This window comes from Grus americana, chromosome 3, assembly GCF_028858705.1.
Source record: "Grus americana isolate bGruAme1 chromosome 3, bGruAme1.mat, whole genome shotgun sequence".
Taxonomy (NCBI): Eukaryota; Metazoa; Chordata; class Aves; order Gruiformes; family Gruidae; genus Grus; species Grus americana.
In genome coordinates, this window is record NC_072854.1 from 7317362 (window position 1) to 7338074 (window position 20713).

General features: G+C 44.0%; 1 protein-coding gene across 3 annotated transcripts in view; it reads right to left on the minus strand.

Annotated features, from left to right (window-relative positions):
* The window catches only part of PTCHD4 (patched domain containing 4), a 91727-nt gene that overhangs the window by 59917 nt on the left and 11097 nt on the right, over positions 1-20713 (minus strand). For all 3 annotated transcript variants that reach the window (XM_054821677.1, XM_054821676.1, XM_054821675.1), the window contains one exon: positions 3989-4469. In XM_054821677.1, the coding sequence (XP_054677652.1) occupies positions 3989-4469 (481 nt within the window). The remainder of the gene's footprint in view (positions 1-3988; positions 4470-20713) is intronic.

Sequence of the window (20713 nt, forward strand, 5' to 3'; positions counted from 1 at the left end):
CTCTGCTGGTGTCAAACTTGCAGAAGAAACTGCAGTCTGTGTTTGTCCCAGAAGAGGAATGCAAGGTAGAACTGTCCAGTAGTCTGATTTCACATGGTGGTTACTAAACCTGACTTTAAAAACAAAACAAAACAAAAACAAAACCAAAACCAAAACAAACAAACAAAAAAACCAAAGCCACAAACAAAACATCTAGGTCTAGTTTAGTTCCTAAGGGAGGAAGCCATGAAACTAAAAAAGCACCTTTTCTTGAACTCACCACATTTAGCCATTTGTCTGGGGTATGAACAGCTAAAAATCAGCACCTCTTGCTCCTGTTTGCAGGAGATCCTGGCAGCCAGAGTGCTATTTGCACAGGACCTTTCTGAAGAGTTGCTCCTCACTGACTCCAAAAATACCATGGTAGACACTGTACTGGGGAAACTGGTTTTCCTGGGGCAGCTGTCAGAGAAGACTGTGGTATTGGGAAGAGGGAATAAGAGCAAGAAGGATTTTCCACCACTGTCCTCATGCTTAACTCAAGACCGAAGTTTCTCACCTTCAAGGCTAAAGAAGAGAAAAGCCAATCTGAGTTAACGCTCTTCCCCCAGTATATCAGAGATATGCTTTATCCCAGCAGACCGTTCCCTCACAGAGGGGCTACAGTAAATTATTAATGCGTAGGTCATTCAGTCCAAATGTAGAAAAATATTGAACATTTCACTTTTATATAGGTTTCTATCACCTACTGAAACCCACAGAAGCTCTACATTGGAATAGGAATTATGGACCTAAACATTTGTATAACTCCAGGGTTATTCATGTCATTCAGATGGCAGCATCCTGCCATCTCTGCACGATAAAGGACAAGTACAGAAGCACATCACAGAATTTCCATTAAAATTAATCCTTTGAAAAGAGAATGTCAGAAGAAACTGCATAATTTTGACCAAACAAATATACTTCAAATGGACACTTTGCAAATGTCAGGTTGAAATGTTCCAAAGTTAGGAGCCAGAATTAAGGTTGCCTGTGTATTCTGTGTAGCATTGCACTTGCAGGCACTTTGTGGCTGTTATTGCCTGGGTTTTTTTCTTTTCTTTTTTTTTTTTTTTTTTTTTTAATCTAAGAAGTAACTTGACTTTGGAAGGCTGACTTGCAAATCTGGCATTTCTAATTCTGGGAAACCCCACTTTGCACACTTTTTCATTTCTATTCACTCAGTTACTGATCGATTCATTGTTTGCTTTTGCTGGGCTAGCAGCAAGGGGCACTGGTACAACATGGGCCACAGTTATGTATTGCCCTATAGAATTAACAGCCTTGGGGGCTTCAGTGGATCTACTCTAAGGTGTTAGGTCACTTGGCGATCAACCAGGTTCCGCAGAAAACCTTACCCTGTGAGGACCCCAGGTCTGTGCAGCCCTGGGCATATCATGGACAGAGCAAGGTCTCATTAGCTGGCACTGTCACTCAAAGGACTACAGGCATATGGCACTTTGCAGGATGCAACCCGGTATGACTTTGGTAAGACATGCTTCCTGGTTTTAGTTCATCAAACCATAAAACTGTTGCTTAATATTTACCAGCAGCAGTTCCCAGGCACTGCAAGCTGTTCTCTAATGATATTTCCAATTCAGTCTGAGATTCCTGAATGAAATTTCTGTAGAAGGGTTACTTAAATGTTTTCTTTTTCAACCTGAAGTTCGTTCAATATAATGTTATAGAACCAATCTTTGCGAAGATCTCACTTTGAGAGAGGTTTTTTTTTCCTTTTCTTTTGCTCTCGGCAGTGGCTGTGACAAGAATGACAGCGCAAAACACAACAGAAAGTTATAAACATTACTTTCCCTCAGACAGTAAACAAACTCCTGGATTACCACCATCCTGGATGGGAAACTGAGCCTCTCTGCTTTCAGAAACTCCCACCCTTGTGTCCTCCTGGGGCAGCAGGGTGTGTATAAATTGAACGCAATGCTACCATCATTTCAGTCGATGCTCCTGGCCTGTATGGATGCTGATGCTTTTGAGGTCAGCCCAAAGATGAGCTTCCCCTACAGACACTGTTTGGGGCTCCTTGGGAGTGACAAATTTGGGACCCGTCAAGCAAAGAGTATGGGCCACCCATATCTACAGCCATCTAAAAAGGGACTCCAGCAGAGGAATAAACAATTGAAGGCAGGTGCTTTTCGTCACTGCAGTGGTTTTTTTGCCTTTACTTCAACTTGCTGCACAAGCAAGGCAGTGCCATTCGGCCCCACTCTTTGGCACGCATCTCCTGACACCCAACAAAAAGGTCACCATAATCTGATAATGAGCATGAGCCTCCCCTTCCCCACTGTTGTCCTCTTCTCCATCCTGCCATGCAGATCTCTTTGCTAAGCCCACACCCCAAGCTCAGGTCGGGATCCATCCCTGTCACAACATGACATGTTCTCTGCTCCTCCCGCTGGCATTCTTCCCTTCCCCCTCTCAGCACTTTCTTTCCATCAAGTCCTTTCGCACTGCAGAGCTGTGCACAGCGTCTGAAGAGCTGGCACAGGGCAGACCATGCCAGGGGCCATTGTCACCATTTAACAGCGCAGATGATTGAATTAGAGGCTTTGGCATGGCTTTGTTTATCAGTATTAATGAGGCTGAACCAATCATGCAATTCCTTGGGGTCTTTTGCCTCACTCCTCCCTTTCCTTTCTGGAATCTGGGCCATCACTGCATCCCACCCCGTCCCACCTCAGCCAGCTGCTCCAGAGGTGCTGGGTGCAGGACTGATGGTTAGTGACACAGATGCATTATCAGGGGACAGAAAAAATAGAAGGCAGGGGGTTGGGGAATGCATATACCTGCAGGATTTTTCTTGAGGGGAAGAGCAAGAAAATGTAGGTTTTTAAGAGGTTGAGGTTTTAAAGAAAAATATAAGACCCTTCTCCAAACCTTGACTCTAGCTTGTGGCTTTGCATATTCAGTTTTCTCTCACCGTAGCATAGGACTTGGGCTTGAGTACTAGAAACATGAATGGAATTTAAGAAATTAACTGTAAAGATGTAAAGTTCTGTCCACAGGTAAGATTTCCTGCCATCAAAAAGCCAGCATGAAGGTGTTTGGGTCTGGGCTGCCACTGCTGAGATTTTGCATAGAGTCATCGCTGGGGTTCAGAGTGGTGGTACAGCGAAACTCTGATAAGCTTGGATGTCGTTGCACCGAACAACGCTGCCTCAGCAAGCTGGTTTGGGCACGTTTCCCTCTCCCTTTCCAAAGTACCTTCCCAGCAAACTCATTACCCGCACAGATGCACTGAAAGTGCTCTTGGAACAGAAATGAGAACAGAAGGAACGAAAACAATTCTTCTGCTAAAAGAGCTGGGGTTTACGTTCGTTCTTCGGCTGCACCTTCCCCTGCCCCGGTGCAACACAAAGGAAATCTCTGCAGCTGATCTGGGACTTCACAAACCAAGGGATTATGCACTATAGATACTGACAGGCCCCTTCACTTACAGCCTGGCAAACACCACAACGGTAATCTCCTCTCTGAGATAAAGTCCATCAATCTTATTCTTACACCATCCTGTTCCCCTCTGCCCCACAGACAAAGCTGGAAGAGCAACCCTCCTCGAGAAGGATGCTAACATCTTTCCTTCCTTGGCACCCTCCTATTGTAACTTACTCTTTCGGCTGGCATCCCATCAAAGTCAGTCATATCCATTTTCTGTGCTGAGCTGACTAGTTTTCAATAACAATTTCTCCTTCGTTTTGTAACAGAGATCAATAAAACTGCCCCTCTCTCATATTGGCCGAGATTCCAGCAACGTCATTTGCTCTTTATTGTTGCTACTGCTTTGTTTGTTTCCCTTTTTCCTTTTTTTTTTTTTTGGCAAGGCACAGATCAATTTAACAAGATGAAAACGACTTAGACTTTCACTCAAGGTAAAATCTGCACTTTATAACCCAGGATGTAATTTACAATCCTGTCATTAAGCTCTGTTAATCCTATTATTATGAAGATAAATAATTACCCATAGCGAAGAAAGGGATTCCCAACAGAGTAGAATTATATTTTCCATCAGTAATGAAAAATATCCCTGCCGCAGTGACACTGGAAATACAGATAGTGAGTACTCCCAAGAGTCCCAGGAAAGGTTTGCTACGCAGGCAGTCCTTCATGGAGCTCGAGAGGGTAGCAGTCAGGAGAATCAGCATCAGGCTCACCAAAATCTTGCCCCTGGCCAAGAGACTGGTCTGGTGGAAGTCCTTCCAGAGGCTAAAGGACGCTAGTGAGTAGAGCTGCAGATCTTGGTGATCCAGCTGCATCTTGTGCATCAGTTTACAGAATTCACTCTCCCACTTCTCCCCAATGAGGTCCTGGGTGACAGAGCCATACGTTTGGAGGTAGTAAGTGATTTGGATGGCTCTGGCTGATTTGACTCTCTGGTCCTTGCTGTTTGGTACTTCCATGACCCCTCCGAGCTGGTGACCAATAAAACTGCTCCTTCCATCCTGGGAGGGAAAGTAAAAAAGATGAGCATGTGGTTATCCTGTGTAAGATGTGATACCTTTTGACTCTACCATCCTTTCACAGACATGCAAAGAGCTCAACTCAAAGGCCACTGCAGTCAACAGCAGTCGTGCCAGTCACTTCAGCGGGCTTTGGGACGTATCCCTACTCCCTGCCACCACTCTGTTCCTTACTCATTATAGACTCATTTGCAATTCTGTGCTGCAGTTCAGGGACTGCCCAGATATTCATTGCGGTCCCAGATGTTCGGGGACTGAAATGCAGCATGCAAGCTCCTCATGCCAGAGAGGATCACTTTCCCACGTTTCAACTGTGACAGACAACAACAAATCTCCAATTACTGAAGTATGAAATTTTTGAGATGAAGATCAATTTCTGGAAGATTTGTGATTTTCTGACACTTTGGAACTGCTTTTAAAAAGTTGGAAATGTACAGAAAATGAGGTCTGGTCCCTCAGTACACACATGTAGATGGATCTGGTTAATAGCTACTCTGGCTCTAGAACAGTATAATTAAAATCAGAACTTTTGAATTGTTTGTTTGAAGTTTCACGAATATCTATCAGTGGCACAGAGATAAGAATCTACCTTACACCTCAATTTAGCCAGTATTTGGGTTTTATATTTTAAGAATATAAACCTTACTCCGATCTCACTTATTTCAGCGTATGCTAGGACATAAAAACTCCATGACAATCAGTAAAGGACACATCGGGTGCACTCAGGATCAGGCCACATCTATTTACAAGACCAGACTACGTTTTTGTAGTTATCTGGTCCCGTTTAGATGGGTTTTTTTTAATTGTTTGTAAGCAGGTTTTGTGAGAAAAGTCCTTGCATTTTAGCCACTGGTTATTCTAGTTCTCTAGAATAACTGTGATGTGCCCCTTCAAGACAGGGGAAGCTTGCGTGGATTTAGATCAAACCCAGATGCAAACTGAGGAAGAAGACTCAGTAGATTGGATAAAAATGTCCTAGCACAAGTAATCTCTTTGATCAAAAACTCTAAACCCAGGGATTAAATGTCTGTTGCACACGAAAACCCAACATTTTGCTTTTTTTGTGTAAATGGGATTAAAAGTTTTCAGATTTCTTTCCTCTTGTATTTAATAAAAACATAAAATTATCAAGCCCGTTAACATATAAAACATCTTGCAGCAGTGAATTCACATGAGATAATACTCTTTGCCTAGATGCGCTATGGGAATGACGACTGACAGCCTGAATTTGGGAGATGCTCTGCCCTACACGCACACATGGAAGCAGCCATCTGCAAAAGGCCAGAAGCATTTGGGGGAGACACTTTTCACATCTACTATGTACAACATTAACCATTTCTAGAACACCTGTGCTGCACAGAGGTCATTATCTGAAATCACCAGACCTGCTTGCTGTAATGATTCCTATCCTAAGGAAAAATCGATGAAGCAAGGTACCAGGCTTTATGAAACACAGATGTCTTCCGGGATGTCTGCTCATAGAGCAAATAAATATCAGAAACTGAGAGACAGTGCTGAAAATGTTTTATATCCTCACCTTGCCTTGTCTCTGCTATGTAAAGGAGGTAATCCTCCCACTGAGAAATTTCTGCCTATGCCTGCTTTCACGGCAGGAGCTCCCACTGTTTTCAGCGTTTGCCTGCCACAGCCCAGGGAACGTGACAAAGTGCTTTCCAGAAGTTCATTTTTTCCCTATTCCCAGTTGCTATTTCCCATTGAAATAATGGCTTCTGGCGAGGTATCCTGGCATAAGCTGACATGAAAGGTGATTTGCAGTCTAATGCCAGCTTCTCAAATCACCTGAAGCTTCGTTGCAAATGTCATACAAGCAGAGACAGCTAGCGCAGAGGGGCAGCTGGTGCTGTTTGGACTCCAAAAAAACCCCTCGTCTCTTGCATTTCATGTTAGAATCCTGTTTTGAGTCATTATTTCTGTTATTTCCTAAGGAGGGGTCACACCTAACACTCACACTCACAAAAGGTACATTTCCGAGCTGGTAATTAAGGTTTGAGCAATGCAGTCCCTGCTCACATCAGATGCAACTTTGCAGTTAAAAATCCCCTTTGGCATTGCTTTGAAATTTTAGGGAGAAATGTCATATTTCCTCAGTATATATGCAGTGTTGACATTCAAACGTTTTCAGCCACTGCAGGATACTTTAGCAGCACAGCTACAAACTCAGACAATGGACTGTAATTCAAGTTTCATTGATTCACTATGCAGCACGCGCGGCAAGGTTATGGGAAACTTTGCGATGACCATCTGCCTTCCTCTGCAAAAGGTGCACCGAATGACGGCAACATTTCAAAAAGAGCAACAGAGCAGCACAAATAAATCATGTTCTGCCGTATCTCCCATGAAACAGAAGATAACAGCTATTTGTTACACTGATGTACAGTAGGGCATCCAGCTCATATGTCAGCAAAATAGAGAGCAAGCTTTCAGACGGAATCGAGGAAATCACAGATGCTGAATTGCTTTGAGGTCGTTTTGTCCGTCCCCTTCCTTCCAAAAGCAGATTGTTTCCTACCTACACAAGAGGTTTGCCTTTGCTGCTTTTATAGAATGCAGACATGAACTTGCCACCATGGCATTTGGGAAAACGGGGCCCTTTTCTAGTACAGCTCACGCGGTGGCTCTGCCAAATGCTCCAAGTGAGATAAAGGTCCTGTTGAACTAGGCAGGGCTGTCACATCAATGGTTACAACTCCTCAGCGAGGAGGACAGAAGAAAGATGGGAAAAAATATTGCCTTTCATCCTGTTTTACAGATGGAGCCTGAAGTGTGGGAAAATGAAGACCCAGCTGCCAGCATGATTTTTGGCATTTCCTAGAGGCCTCCAAGCCAGGGTCCTAACTACCTCTTGGTGTCTTGTGGGCACTCCAGGGGAGTTGTTCACCATCCCAAGTTCTCTGTTGTCCTCCAGGACCACCTTGGTGAAAGAAGGAGACACGAATGGCTAAGCTCCTGGGCTAAGCCTAAGGTTTGGGAAATAAAATGAGGCCACAGTGACTTGTACAAACGAGATCCTTCGTTCTGGCTGGTTCCTCAATGAAAAAAGCACCTTCTATTGCAATTAGCACGTCCTTTCTGGTATATGCTTATATGATGCGATTTTTAATTTCATAACAGTAGTTTCATGTTTCAGACTACAGATCCCTTACACATTTTACCTACATCTGTTGCCACTCTCTGATCTTATACACAGAAAAGCAAACTCAAAAAATAGAGTAATAATAATACCTATTCATTGTACACCATTTTACACCCATGTATCTCCAGAGGATCTACAACACAAGATAACTGTCTTTAGCAAGGTCACTAGCATGGCCAGAGCCTGAATTTCAGATTCCTGGGCTATGTCTGTGTGTCTTTCTCTTCCTTTCTTTCTTCTTTTTTTTTTTTTTAAATGTCTAGTGAAAACTTTACGGTGTCTGTTCTCCCAGAGGACAAAAAGGGCCATCGTCCGTTCTGATGGCAGCTAATTCTCTCCAGATTTGAGCATCTTTAAAAATGGCATGAAATTTAGATCACTTGCTGGGGCATATGATATTTGATCTTAAACAGAGGCCAAGCAAAAATCTTTTCTTTGACGGATACTATTAAATTGGGTTTTTTGTACTCTCTTCTCTTTTTCTAGATGCCCCAAAGCCATTTGGTAGATTTAGACTCTGAAAGGGAGGGGGATGAGAACTAAGGACTCTCAGAGGAGTGAGAGATGACAGACATCAACATCATCATCCACCTTTTCTCCCAGGATGATGGATTTTGCCACCTGCATGTATGCAGACCTGGCCTTGCACGTGGTTGAAAATACAAACTCGTCGTCCATTCAGCAGTAAAAGTCACCAATGACGAATGGATGGATGCAGAATAAACCTGTATCAGATTTCAGGCTAGAAACTTGTCTGTAAGGGATGCTTGGACCACTAATATCCTAAAAAGCTATGTAAGTGGCATGGGAATGTTTGGCTTGTTCCAGAGTTAATCACCTGGGACCTTTTTCGTCTCCTCAGTAGTTTCAGTGTGGCTGCTGCAGCCCTGACTCCCATCCCTGGGGTTCCATGTGGTCACTGCCTGCTGCCACAGCAGCCCTGGGCAGATCACCTTCTCCTCCCCACTTTGAACGGCACCAGCCTCCACTGACTTCCCTCCAGGGGAAAAACAGAGGGTTTAAGGTATTTTTGAGATGGCATGGCTCCTGCCTTCCCAGCGCCCTGCTCAGTGGAGGCCAGGGCTGGTGAGAGGTTTAAAAGTCACTTCAGATCCCTGGCAAGGAGGAGAGGAGCCCTTGTACCCTACTGCAAGATAACTCTCGTTCAAGTACATTTGCAGAACATTTGCCAGCAAATTTATCTCTATTTTTATTTTTCTTTAACTGCTACTTCTTATCAACTGGAGTGATGGATAATTATCAAGCTACATTCTAGAAATGAAATCCTGGTTAAACTCTATTTTATCTTAAAAGCTTAAAAATGTTCAGCAGAGGGCAACCAGGAATGTCTGTCGAAATGTATTGTGTGATAAACATCCTAATGAGATCAATGCACTTGTTTCACTCTGTAATAGGGACGTTCTTACTCTACCAAACGTAAGTCATAGAAAGTATTACACTACAGTCCACAGAGGTTAGGATGAAGTCAGTTGCTTTAGTTCACCTAAACTTTTCAAGGTAAAATAGAATAAAAATCCCCTTTCTCTGAGACATTATTTAACGTTTAACACATTTGATTGCTCCTACCTCCCTCTAGCTCACAGTAAAATTTTGGAGGGATGTTTTTTCTCCCCAGCTGGCTGATTTTTCTGTCCCTGTCCCCTGCATAGTTATCCATGGACATCTCTATTACACAGCCACCAATTACCCACAATTCTCGAAGCATCCCTTTCAAACGGTCACACGTAATGCTGATTTACGTCAGCACAGCAGTTCACCTGCCCTCAGAGCTGTGTAGGTGCTCTCACACACCTACCAGACTGCTTGCTGTGCTTGTCCCTGTGCAGCTATTCTGTACGGCTCAGCAATGGAGAGAGAGTCCGGGGCAAGTGAGCCCTGAGGGCAACACATTCCAGGTAAAACTGCGCCTCGGCTGACTGGGAACAGGGATGCAGCAATGGCCATGTGGTCTGATCACTCGGCAAAAATAAAATGTATGAAAATGACCATGAGAAGCTATTCAGGAAATAATCCTCTAGGTCTCTGCTGCAATAAAGAGTAATTCAGTTACTTCCAGCTCTCTGGCAATGATGAGGTTCAGGTCACCAGCTAGTCGAGCAAATTTGTTTTATAGTCACTGGGCAGAGTCAGGCACATCCAAAGGATGATCTGCCCCATCCTAAGGTACAGGTGAAAACCAGACCTGCCCTCTGGAGTTGCCTGTCTCTCTCTGTTACAGCAGAGGCACAAGATTACTTAAGACTTGATCATAGCTTTTATCAGGTGAAAAAGTTCAGTGGTCTTAACTCAGTCTCGGTGGCAGATGCAAACACAAAACTAACTGATCTGTCTTGTCATCCTTGGCTCATACTGGCCCCTTCACAGGCGTGTCCTGCCTGTTAACAAACACACAGACCTGGAGCCCCCTCCCAGGCAAATCAAGGATCACCAGAGCGATTTTTAAGTGAAGATGTATACCCAGAACATCAAAAAGGCAACCAGAACCTTCTGGCACCTCTTTCTGATGAGTTTGAGCTCGTGCTCCTTTCCTTTACTGCTTTGGGTTTCTAGTTTTTTTTATTTGGTAATTTGAAAAAAGACAAGAAAAGGAGAAAAGCATTTCAAGACACTTATATACTCTAGGACTACTAGCAGAGAGTAAGAGAACTGTTCCTATCACAGATCTACTCCTTCCAAATAAATCAAATTATGGAGGAATCCATAAGGGTGCAATAGCAGAGTGTGATTGCTACTGGAAACCTCTTTTGTGTGGAGGAGCTTCTGGTACTGGACATGCAGTATTTCTGAGTGGTCTTCCCCACTTTGCTCCTTCACTATCAGCCCATCAGGTTTTCAGCTGTCAAGAGAGGGGAAGGCCAGAGGGAAAGCAGAAAAGGCTGTCCCTCCATCTTTGCTTCCTCTGCACACCCCCAGGAATGAAAATACAACATAAGCTCTCTCCCTTCCAGACCAGGTCACTCCACACTAAACTTTCCCTCCTAGACTGTATGTCACCTTTACATCCTTTTCAAGCCTCCTGTATTCTTTGTCCTATCTTCAAGCTCTTCATTGCTCAACTGACTCCTTCACTCTCGAGGTCAGATTCCCATTCAGTCCATCTCAGATCCCATCCCAGCTCTTGTGGGAAAAGAGGGGTGGATTCACTGCCCAGTTAACTCCTAGCACAACTTTGTCCCCGGTTGTCCTAAACTGCATCCGTGCACCCAAAGACACAGTGGTGTCCTTGAAGCTGCTGAGTAATACCCATGCTGGCTGTGATCACACACCTTCCCTACATGGGGAAGGGCATTACTGCAAGATGGGGAGTTACAGACAGCACAAAGAGGACCACAAGCACTGGCAGGCAATTTTGGGGCACAGTTGACCTATTTACCTTTTTCTTCTTCTCCCTTCCACCAGGAGCAGGATCACAGGCACAGCAGTGAAATGGCTTTGGCACTGACAGTTCAAGCAGTGGCAGGTGAACCCTGCACCCCAGCCCTGCAAGATGGATCCAAGGGTGAGGAGCGAAGATGGCTTTGGGTGCCCAGTGGCCTGGGGACTGGTGGGATGGCAGGAGAGGAAGCCCTGCAGGGGGTGGCTCAGCAAAACTTTCTGTTGGTGATATCAGTTCACCTTCCACAGGACACTCATGTCAACAGGACCGCTCAAGTCATTGGTAAGCCCAGTTGAGTAAATCTACCAGGTCAGGTCTTAAAATACCGCTGTCATCTTGTTTCCAACAGGCACAGAGCCACAGCTCCATCCCCACTTTATATTGTCCTTTGAGTTTGTGCTCTGCCCTGTCCAGGAACCAAAGCCCTCGAGGCAGTCACCTTGGGCTCAGCCCTCTGCTTTTCACTGCCTGTCCCTGACAGTGGAGCTTCCCTGGTATCACGGAGCAAAAAGTCAGCCTGCATCTAGCCCCTAAACCCCCCAGGATGAAGGATGATGGTAAAAATAATCACTGCAGACCAGCACAGTTTCCCCTGCCCATCCATGAATAGGTTCCTGTCCGAGGGATGGCTGTGGACAAACTAAGCAAGTGGGAAGTGTGCTTTCTGGGGGGAATTATGTAGCAAGAGAGTGGTCAGTGATGCAAAAGAAGTGGAGTTTGTTGTGACTGTAAAATAAAAGTGGGGCTACAGAGTGGGGTGCTCTAAAGAGACTGGAGGTGTGGAGGGAGGCAGGAAGGAGCAAACACCGGCTCAGGGGTAATGAAGCAGCAGTTCTCATTGCGCCCTGACCATCCAGAAAGAGGACAGAAGACAGGTGGGAGCAAAGTTGCTTTGACATCCTCCTGCAAAGAGCAGAGCTGTATCTCCTGTGCCCTGTGCTGCCATGCCAGTGGCAGCAGACAAGCACAGCCCTGCACTGCAGTCCCTGCTTCAGCTCTCGCTGTGTTCCCATCCACCTCCAGCCTCCCTCCTTCCCACCCCCTGACAGGGACCCAGACCACATGGTAGCACCAAGCAGAGCTATGGTTTAGCTACCCTAAACTGATCCCCCACCTCAACAGAAGCATAGGAAATTTCAAGCATTTCCAGCCTAAAACTCACACCAGGCTGGGTAGTACATGTGTTATTTCTTCCTGCTGGCATCTATCTGCTCCCGGGCATCTGGTTTGCAAGCTCTGCACAACCATACTGTGATGCCCTAGACCTGTGTGTAGGGACCCATACAGTGCAGGAGGATTGAAACCCCATCCCCAGCTCTGGGGGGTCTCCCCGATGGTCTGTAACAAGTTGACATGCAAAGGGTGAGCAGTGGGGGAAGAGGGAGAGGGTGGTATGAACAAGTCCAGCTCTGTCTCTGGTCTGGAAAGAAGCAGGGACTTGGTTTATAGGACAGTGGCTTCCTCTCACCATGCATAGGAGCATGCCCTGATTACTGGAGAATTTTGGCTGCATTCCCCCACCTGCACTGTTTGCAGGTCAGCTCCAGAGCACTGCAGGTTGATTTAGCTAACCAGGACCTTTGCACTGAGGTGTGGGAATTTCCTCAAAAACTATTTTTCTACCCCAGGGCCTCCATGCTTCTTCACATCACCAAGAAGGACAGCACTGATATTTTGCATATATTCAGATCCTGCTTTATGACTTTTGCAAGGAGGTGCCACATGGCTTTAGGAGGGGAAATCCAAGCTCCTACATTGCATGGTACAGTTGTGGTTCTCCACATACGTAACCTGGAAAACATCTAAGCCTCTGCCAGGTGCTAAGCCATGAAGAATACCCAGGTCCAATTAAAAAAAGCTGAGTTTTTCTCCCTAGCAGAGTTAGTGTTCATTCCAAAGGATTTTCTTTGTGCCAAGGAGAAATGTAGGAATGAATCACTAAGGAGACAGCAGTGCCTCAAGGAACATGCACAAAAATATCCAGTGATGAGTGGTGTTCTCCAGTGATGAGTGGTGTTCCTCAGGGGTTGGTATTGGGACTGGCGCTGTTCAACATCTTTATAGGCAACACCAAGCTGTGCGGTGCAGTCAACACGCTGGAGGGAAGGGATGCCGTCCAGAGGGACCTGGACAGGCTGGAGATGTGGGCCTGTGCGAACCTCATGAAGTTCAACGAGGTCAAGTGCAAGGTCCTGCACATGGGTCGGGGCAATCCCAAGCACAAGTACAGACTGCGTGGAGAATGGATCGAGAGCAGCCCTGAGGAGAAGGACTTGGGGGTGTTGGTGGATGAGAAGCTCAACATGAGACAGCAGTGTGCGCTTGCAGCCGAGAAAGCCAACTGTATCCTGGGTCACATCAAAAGAAATGTGACCAGCAGGTCAAGGGAGGTGATTCTCCCCCTCTACTCCACTCTCGTGTGACCCCACCTGGAGTACTGCGTCCAGCTCTGGGGTCCTCAGTACAAGACAGACATGGACAGACATGGAGAGAGTCCAGAGGAGGGCCACGAAGACGATCAGAGGGCTGGAGCACGTCTCCAATGAAGATAGGCTGAGAGAGTTGGTATTGTTCAGCGTGGAGAAGAGAAGACTCTGAGGACACCTTGTTGCAGCCTTCCTGTACCTAAAGAGGCCTACAAGAAATCTGGAGAGGGACTGTTTACAAGGGCATGTAGTGATAGGACAAGGGGTAATGGTTTTAAACTAAAAGAAGGTAGATTCAGACTAGATACTAGGAAGAAATTCTTTACTGTGAGGAGGTGAGTGGTGAGGTACTGGAACAGTTGCCCGGAGAAGCTGTGGATGCCCCATCCCTGGAAGTGTTTAAGACCAGGTTGGATGGGGCTTTGGGCACCCTGGTCTCGTGGACGGTGTCCCTGCCCATGGCAGGGGGGTTGGAACTAGATGAGCTTTGATGTCCCTTCCAAGCCAAACCATGCTGGGATTTTACAATTCTATGAAAACACCAATGTTTGGATATATACAGTTAAACACTCACACTCACGTATGTAGGCATGTGTGTGAACACTTTTACCATCGCTCATATTTGGCAAACTCTAGCAAGTGATAGCACAGATACTTTATATTGAAGAATACTCTATGAATTCATCCACAGATCAACCTCAACGTTAAAAATATTCAAAGGAAAGGAAGAAAATTACAAATAGAGTAAGAAGACAAGAAATGCTTTTTCAGTGCAGGCCAGTGGTCAATCTAGCCCAATTTTCAGTCTCTGTGCGTTTCTAAAGCATGACACACCAAGATAGTGTCTTCCATAACATGGCTGGAAGACGTCTTTGGGAGTCTCATAGTTACTGTGGATTTTCCAGCTGTTTAACAAACAAAAAAGTGAAATGAGCTGCTGGGAAGGGGGAGAAAGAATGCAACTGTTAATTTTTTAACAAAGAAATCCTTCTCCCTAATGCAGGGATTTGAAGGAAATTGGCAATAAAGAGTAAGCAAGATTAATGAATTAAAGCTATCTTGTGCCCCAGTGAAATCCAAGAGAATTTTATTATCTGAAGAGGGTCATTGCTTTCTCTAAATAGGAGTAAATAGGACAGTATTCTACCAGAATGTTTTCTGTCTCTTATGAACTTCTAATCTTAAACCTTTCTTGAAGTCCATGGAGTTATAGGCTAAACAAGAACCTGATTCGTAAAGTTAAAAAAAAAAAAAAAAAAAAGCAGAAAAGACTAAAAGTCAAGAAAGCCTCCTTTCTTGTCATCTTTCCTTATCAACAAAAGCAAAAAGGCACAAAACTGTTTGCAAAACTTCACCATGCATTTCATATGCCCAAGCTGAAGGATTTTGAATGGATGAGAACGGGATCCAATAATTGTCCCTAAAAGGAATTCCTAAAAAGGGGTCACACATTTTCACTGGCAGGTTTGTAGACCCTCTTGCTTTGTGTGCAACCCACTATGTACCTTTTCTAATTGTCTTCCCTACACCACTTGATGTCCAATACACACAAGAAATAGGAAGAAAACCTGCCAGGAAGCAAAAGGAATTGGATTTGCCTGGTTTTATTACTCCATCTAAAGGAAATGTTAAAAAATAAACAGCAGAGAATAAAAAGTGAGGAGTAAAGCAGATCCACAGGAATCATTTAAGCTCTTACAATCTGAAGTTTCAATTATGACACAGAAAAGGGTACTTTTTTCTTTTTAAATTATGTTTTATGTTGGCAAACATCTCTTTAATTTTCTCTTGTCTCTGCTCTTCCTGGTTTCTCTGGGGACCAGCAGCCAAAGTACTGAAACGCTGTGATAAATGTTTTATCAAAGGCAAGAAGAAAAGAAATAACTGAGAATCAGACAGAGCCAAGCGTGATGTGGCAAGATTTGGGGGCTAGTGTGGTTTTGAGGTTAATTTCCAGCTAAGCAGTTTGCAGACTTGACTAAGCCCAGCCTTTGAATGCAAGGTGCTGCTGTGCTCTCACCGAAGTCCTATCAGGAGCTTCCACTCTCATGGTGCTCAATAAGATACAACAAGGCACTGTGCAAAGCAGATACAACAAAGAACTTAACACTTCCAGTTCAAAATTCCTCCTTTTTAGGAGATAATTAATCATTTTTCCCTCTTATTTTTTTTTTAATCTGAAGTTTGGCATTATGAAGCAATTTCTCTACCCTGAAGCATCCCCCACTTCTCTCCAGCACACACTGTTTTTTAATGAGTTTGGCCATTTGATAGCTGTGGAGAGCCAAAAAAATGTCTAGTTTCAGATGTTTTTCCTTTTTTTTTTTTTTTTCCATAATGTTGGACCAGAATCTGGAAAGGGGGATTGGGAATGAGGCTTTTAAGTATGCCTGTATTTATGCATCAAAATATAACAGAAGCTGGGGTTCTGGATCTGCATAAGAGGTAGCTGACTCCCACCCAAGGTACTTTTGAATTCAGTGTGTTCAAAGAGATTTTTCACCCCCACATACCAACATCAGCAGGTATTTTTTTATATTTGTAAAATCTGTCTCAATATTTTCTTGTAACACGTGCCCTTCATGATAAAACCTTACGTTCTTAGTAGCCCATAGAAAGGAAGGAGCCGTCATGCGTGATTCTCTAACATGTTTTCTTTAATTCTTATTCCAGTCAAAAAGTAAAGCTCATGGTATCATCTCCACTTTGGGCTTCTTGTTGTCTCCCATCAGTGGAGAGGTCTCCCACTCGAAGTTTACTGATATTCTCAGGGTCAGCTTTTCCTTATTTTTTCAGCCATACTTTGTGGGAGAAGGTGTCTCATGCTGTCTCAGACAGCACAGAGCACATTTGGAATGATAAACAAGTGTGAAACAACAGCGTGCAACAACCTGAAAATTTTACATCAGCCCAAAACCTTAATCTAGAGATTGCAGGAGTTGCTAACGACTGCTGCTGATCAAGCTCCACATGCTGGTAGAAATTCATCTTGACGGAGCCTTTGCGCTGCTGAGGTCTGGGAGGACTCACATGAGGTACAGCAGATGCTGAAGTCTCAGTTCAGACCATAATCTCTGGTCACCAGTGAGGTTCTGGCATGGCCCATGACTTTGCTGTACAAGGTGCTGTGCAAACACACAGCTGGAGAAGCTACCTATGCTCCAAAGATCTTCCAATCTGATGCTGGAGTTTCCTTAGCGGCTGTATTTCGCACTATGAACTGGAGATGCCACCAAAGGAGGGGACCCTTCCCTCTCCTTCCTGAGCCTGCACCTCCTCCCCACCAAGCTTGAGAGGGACAGTTCATGTGGCATGTGGTGAACTGGGCTGAAGAACTAATCCAGGTTTATGCAAACTCAATGGGAAGGAAAAAATAAAAATAATAATGAAAAAAAGATTGAATTCCCTCCTTGCTGCCAGCTGGCTCAGGGTTTCTTTAATTCCTGTGCTCAAACCCCGTAGTCCGGTGGTGGTGTCAGCTCTGCAACACCTGAACAGCTTCATCCTCAGGGTGGCTGTATTTCACGGCCGAGTATTTGTCCCTTCGTGCGAGCACACAGCAGCTATTGACTTCAAGCAGAGTTTCTGATTTGGATGTGCCTTTTCAGCCAGACTCAAAACACGAAAAGTCAGAATTTAGTCAGGCTGCCTAACCAAACGTGCCAAGTTAGAAATTCCAGGACTACCAGGCTGCCTGCTCATGGAGAAGAGAAATACAGGGCACCTCCAGAGGGCAATTTTGAACTTAAATGGACTGAATCTCATTCCTAGGGTTTTCAGTCCTCCTAAACCCTACAGTGTTCCAAACCCTAATTTAAGTACCTTCATTAAATGCTTAAAGTTAGGTTGTATGTGTTTCTAGATGTATATCTTAATGTAGTGCTATTGTTAAGAATGAGTTCAAGATAGCAAGATGAGTATTTAGTTACTGTGTATAAGCACTTCTGAAGGAATGTACTATATTCACTGTAAACAGTAATAATAATAACAACAACAACCACCACCACCTTTTCAACTTATCTGAGATGCTTCCCTACAAGACATCAAAACATTTCTCCAAATAGGCATTTTACAGTTACTTTAATGTAATAGATGTTTTAAAAAAAAATGCTTTTCAAAGTCCCCTGGAGCACAAAGTGATTTTTCAATTTATATTAGTATAATCTATTTGGAAAGGTTTTATTTCTGGCAGAACAGGAAGGAATAAACCTTTAATTTTAAAGCAAAAGTGCTCCAGATGGTGGGATCTTGTGGTATCTAGCCACCTTTGAATTTCAAACAAATAAATATTTAGGGAAAAATTCTGATAAAGTAAGCCAAAGAGTAATCGGACAGTAAAGCATTTCCAGGTGATAGAACCTCAGCATTTGTCTTCTGAGTACTCTGCAAAATCTCAGTCTCCCTGCTGCAATAAACTGCCAATATCTGGCAATCTATTTTGCAGGACGATGGCATTTAATTCCGGTTCCTTCAGTGGAAGCTAATTCCTTATTCAGATTAATGTATTTTAGTTCTTTTGCAACTATCTAATAATAATTTCAAAAAGAGTATTTCAAAACCCTGTCAGAGATTTGGTGTGAGACAAAGCTGCAATGGGCTTGAGAAGAAGCCTTGATTTTCCCCATGAAATTATTCTGGGAAGTTTTTTCTCATGTCAGTGCAAATGCAGATATACTCTACATCATTCAGAAAAACTTCACCTGACATAAGACTTTGCTATAAAGATCTTAAAATTTACCATATTCCCATGTTTATGAAAATTTCATGGATTCTTTTTTTTTTTTGGTGATTTGAAATTGTCCTGGTTCCAGCTGAGATATAGTTAATTTTCTTCATACTAGCTAGTATGGGGGTATGTTTTGGATTTGTGCTGGAAACAGTGTTGATAATATAGAGATGTTTTTGTCATACAGAAGTGGTTTTTGTTGTTGCTGAGCAGTGCTTGCACAGAGCCAAGGCCTTTTCCGCTTCTCACACCACCCCGCTAGCGGGATGGCTGGGGGTGCACCAGAAGTTGGGAGGGGCACAGCTGGGGCAGCTGACCCCAACTGACCAAAGGGATGTTCCATACCATAGGATGTTATGCTCAGCTTATAAGGGGCTTGGGGAAGTGGAAGGACGGGGGGGGCAGTGGGGGTGGCGGCATTCGAGTGATGGCGTTTGTCTTCCCAAGCAACCATTACACGTGATGGAGCCCTGCTTTCCTGGAGATGGCTGAGCACCTGCCTGCCCGTGGGAAGTGGGGAATGAATTCCTTGTTTTGCTTTGCTTGTGTGCACGGCTTTTGCTTTGCCTATTAAACTGTCTTTATCTCAGCCCACGAGTTTTCTCACTTTCACTCTTCTGATTCTCTCCTCCATCCCGTCAGGGCGGGGAGCGAGCAAGTGGCTGTGCGGTGCTTAGCTGCCAGCTGGGGCTAAACCACGACAGAAATTAAAGTATGGTGGGATTCAGCTCACCTAATTTTAACCAACTGAAAGGTAAATGCATAATCTGAACATTCGTTCTCTGGTCCATGATGTCTCTGAAAGGTGAATTATCCTTGCCTAATGTAGTTGTTTAGAAAAAGTGAAATACATTGCTTCTGGAGGTTCACCCTTCTCTTCTCTGATTGAACACTGAGCCCAGTTTAGATTAGATGCCAAACACAGAAGGACTCAAATTAGAAGAAATGTATCCCATCTTTGGGATGGGTTTTTCCCTCGTGACTCTCTATGACCATCCATGAACTGCTACTTCATGGACCCTCAGTGGCAGGGCAGGGTCACAGCCTGACTCTGCAGACCAGACCAGATACCATCTGCTGCAGAAAATGGCCTAATATTGTGGACATTTTTCAAGAAGAGGAGAAGAAATGGCCTAACTCCACAATTCATTTAACAAACATCACCAACCTGTTCCTAGACACTTGGTCTGCAATCACACTCAGGTTGGACAAAAAGCAGTAGAAATGATCCAGCTGAATATTTTTTTTAACTGTCCTGCTCAATTGAGTTTTAAAACTGTCTGCTATGAGAATTTTTCCCTGGCACAACCAGAATATAATTAATGAATGACAAAATTCAACAGGGACAAAATGGACCCAATTTGTGACATTAGGGGTATGAGGCTATTCAAATTTGAAATGCTGGGGAACAATCAGGTGATGCACAACATGGCACAACAACTTCAAGCTTGGCCCATCCAAAATCCACACAGTCAGCACAAAACTCCAGAAGACGACTAATTTCATTCTAGAAAGATAACAAAAAGACCAAGGCAAAGCAACAGTCTAGCAAGGCTTCACTGATTATTTAACACATCATCTACAGCCTCCAAAGCACCATTCAAACTCAACATATGGAGTTGTCTTTGTCCTGCAGAACTTGATCTGCCAGAAGGTAAAGGACAAAGGACAACACCGACTAGTGAAATGTCCATACTTGCAAAGCAATGTCAAAATCAGAAGTAAAACTAAGTGCCCTTTCTGTGGGGGCTGCAAAATCCCGACTTTAATATCAACTTTGTCTTTGACCTTGGCCCCATCATTTAAGCATTGTATCTTCAATTTGACATTTGCAAAACTCAGCTTACAGGAATCTGTTTCAAGGGAGGACCCTAGATTGCCCTTTGGAGACCAGAATGCAACCAAAACTCTTCAGAAAATTGTTTTATTTTCTGTCTGGGTTTCTAACTCCTCTGGTTCTGTCTGTGTAAATTCTCTGACTCAGCTGCTGCTGACAGCTCCTCCTTGTTTAATATTATCTGTGAATTTCATTCCTGTGCAATTCAATTCCACTTCCCAATAATTAATAGAGATGTTAGATGAGACTAGACCTAACACAAATTCTCCAGATACCCTGCAAGATACCTTCCATAAACTTGTTACATTATCATTTATCATGATTCTTCGTTTACAATCTTTCAGCTGGTTTCCAACCCCCATGACTGATTTCCCATCCAAGTCAATCTGAATTAATTTTTCTGTTAGGATTTCCTCATAATCCTGCACAAGCCAGGGAATGGGCTAGACTGACCTTATAAACCTTTTATGTCTTTGACCTCTTGATGTTAGATGGAAAAGGCATGAGATGATTGCTCATAAAACTCCAACAGTTCTTTGACTGAATTTCTCTAGCTGCATCACAGCACTCCTTTATGATGGGAAAATCGATGTAAGGGAGAGGAAGATCTGAGTTGCAGCAGAATATGAATTCCTGAACACGCGGTCCTGCACCAAAATCACCATCTGACACCCCAGACTGCTCCT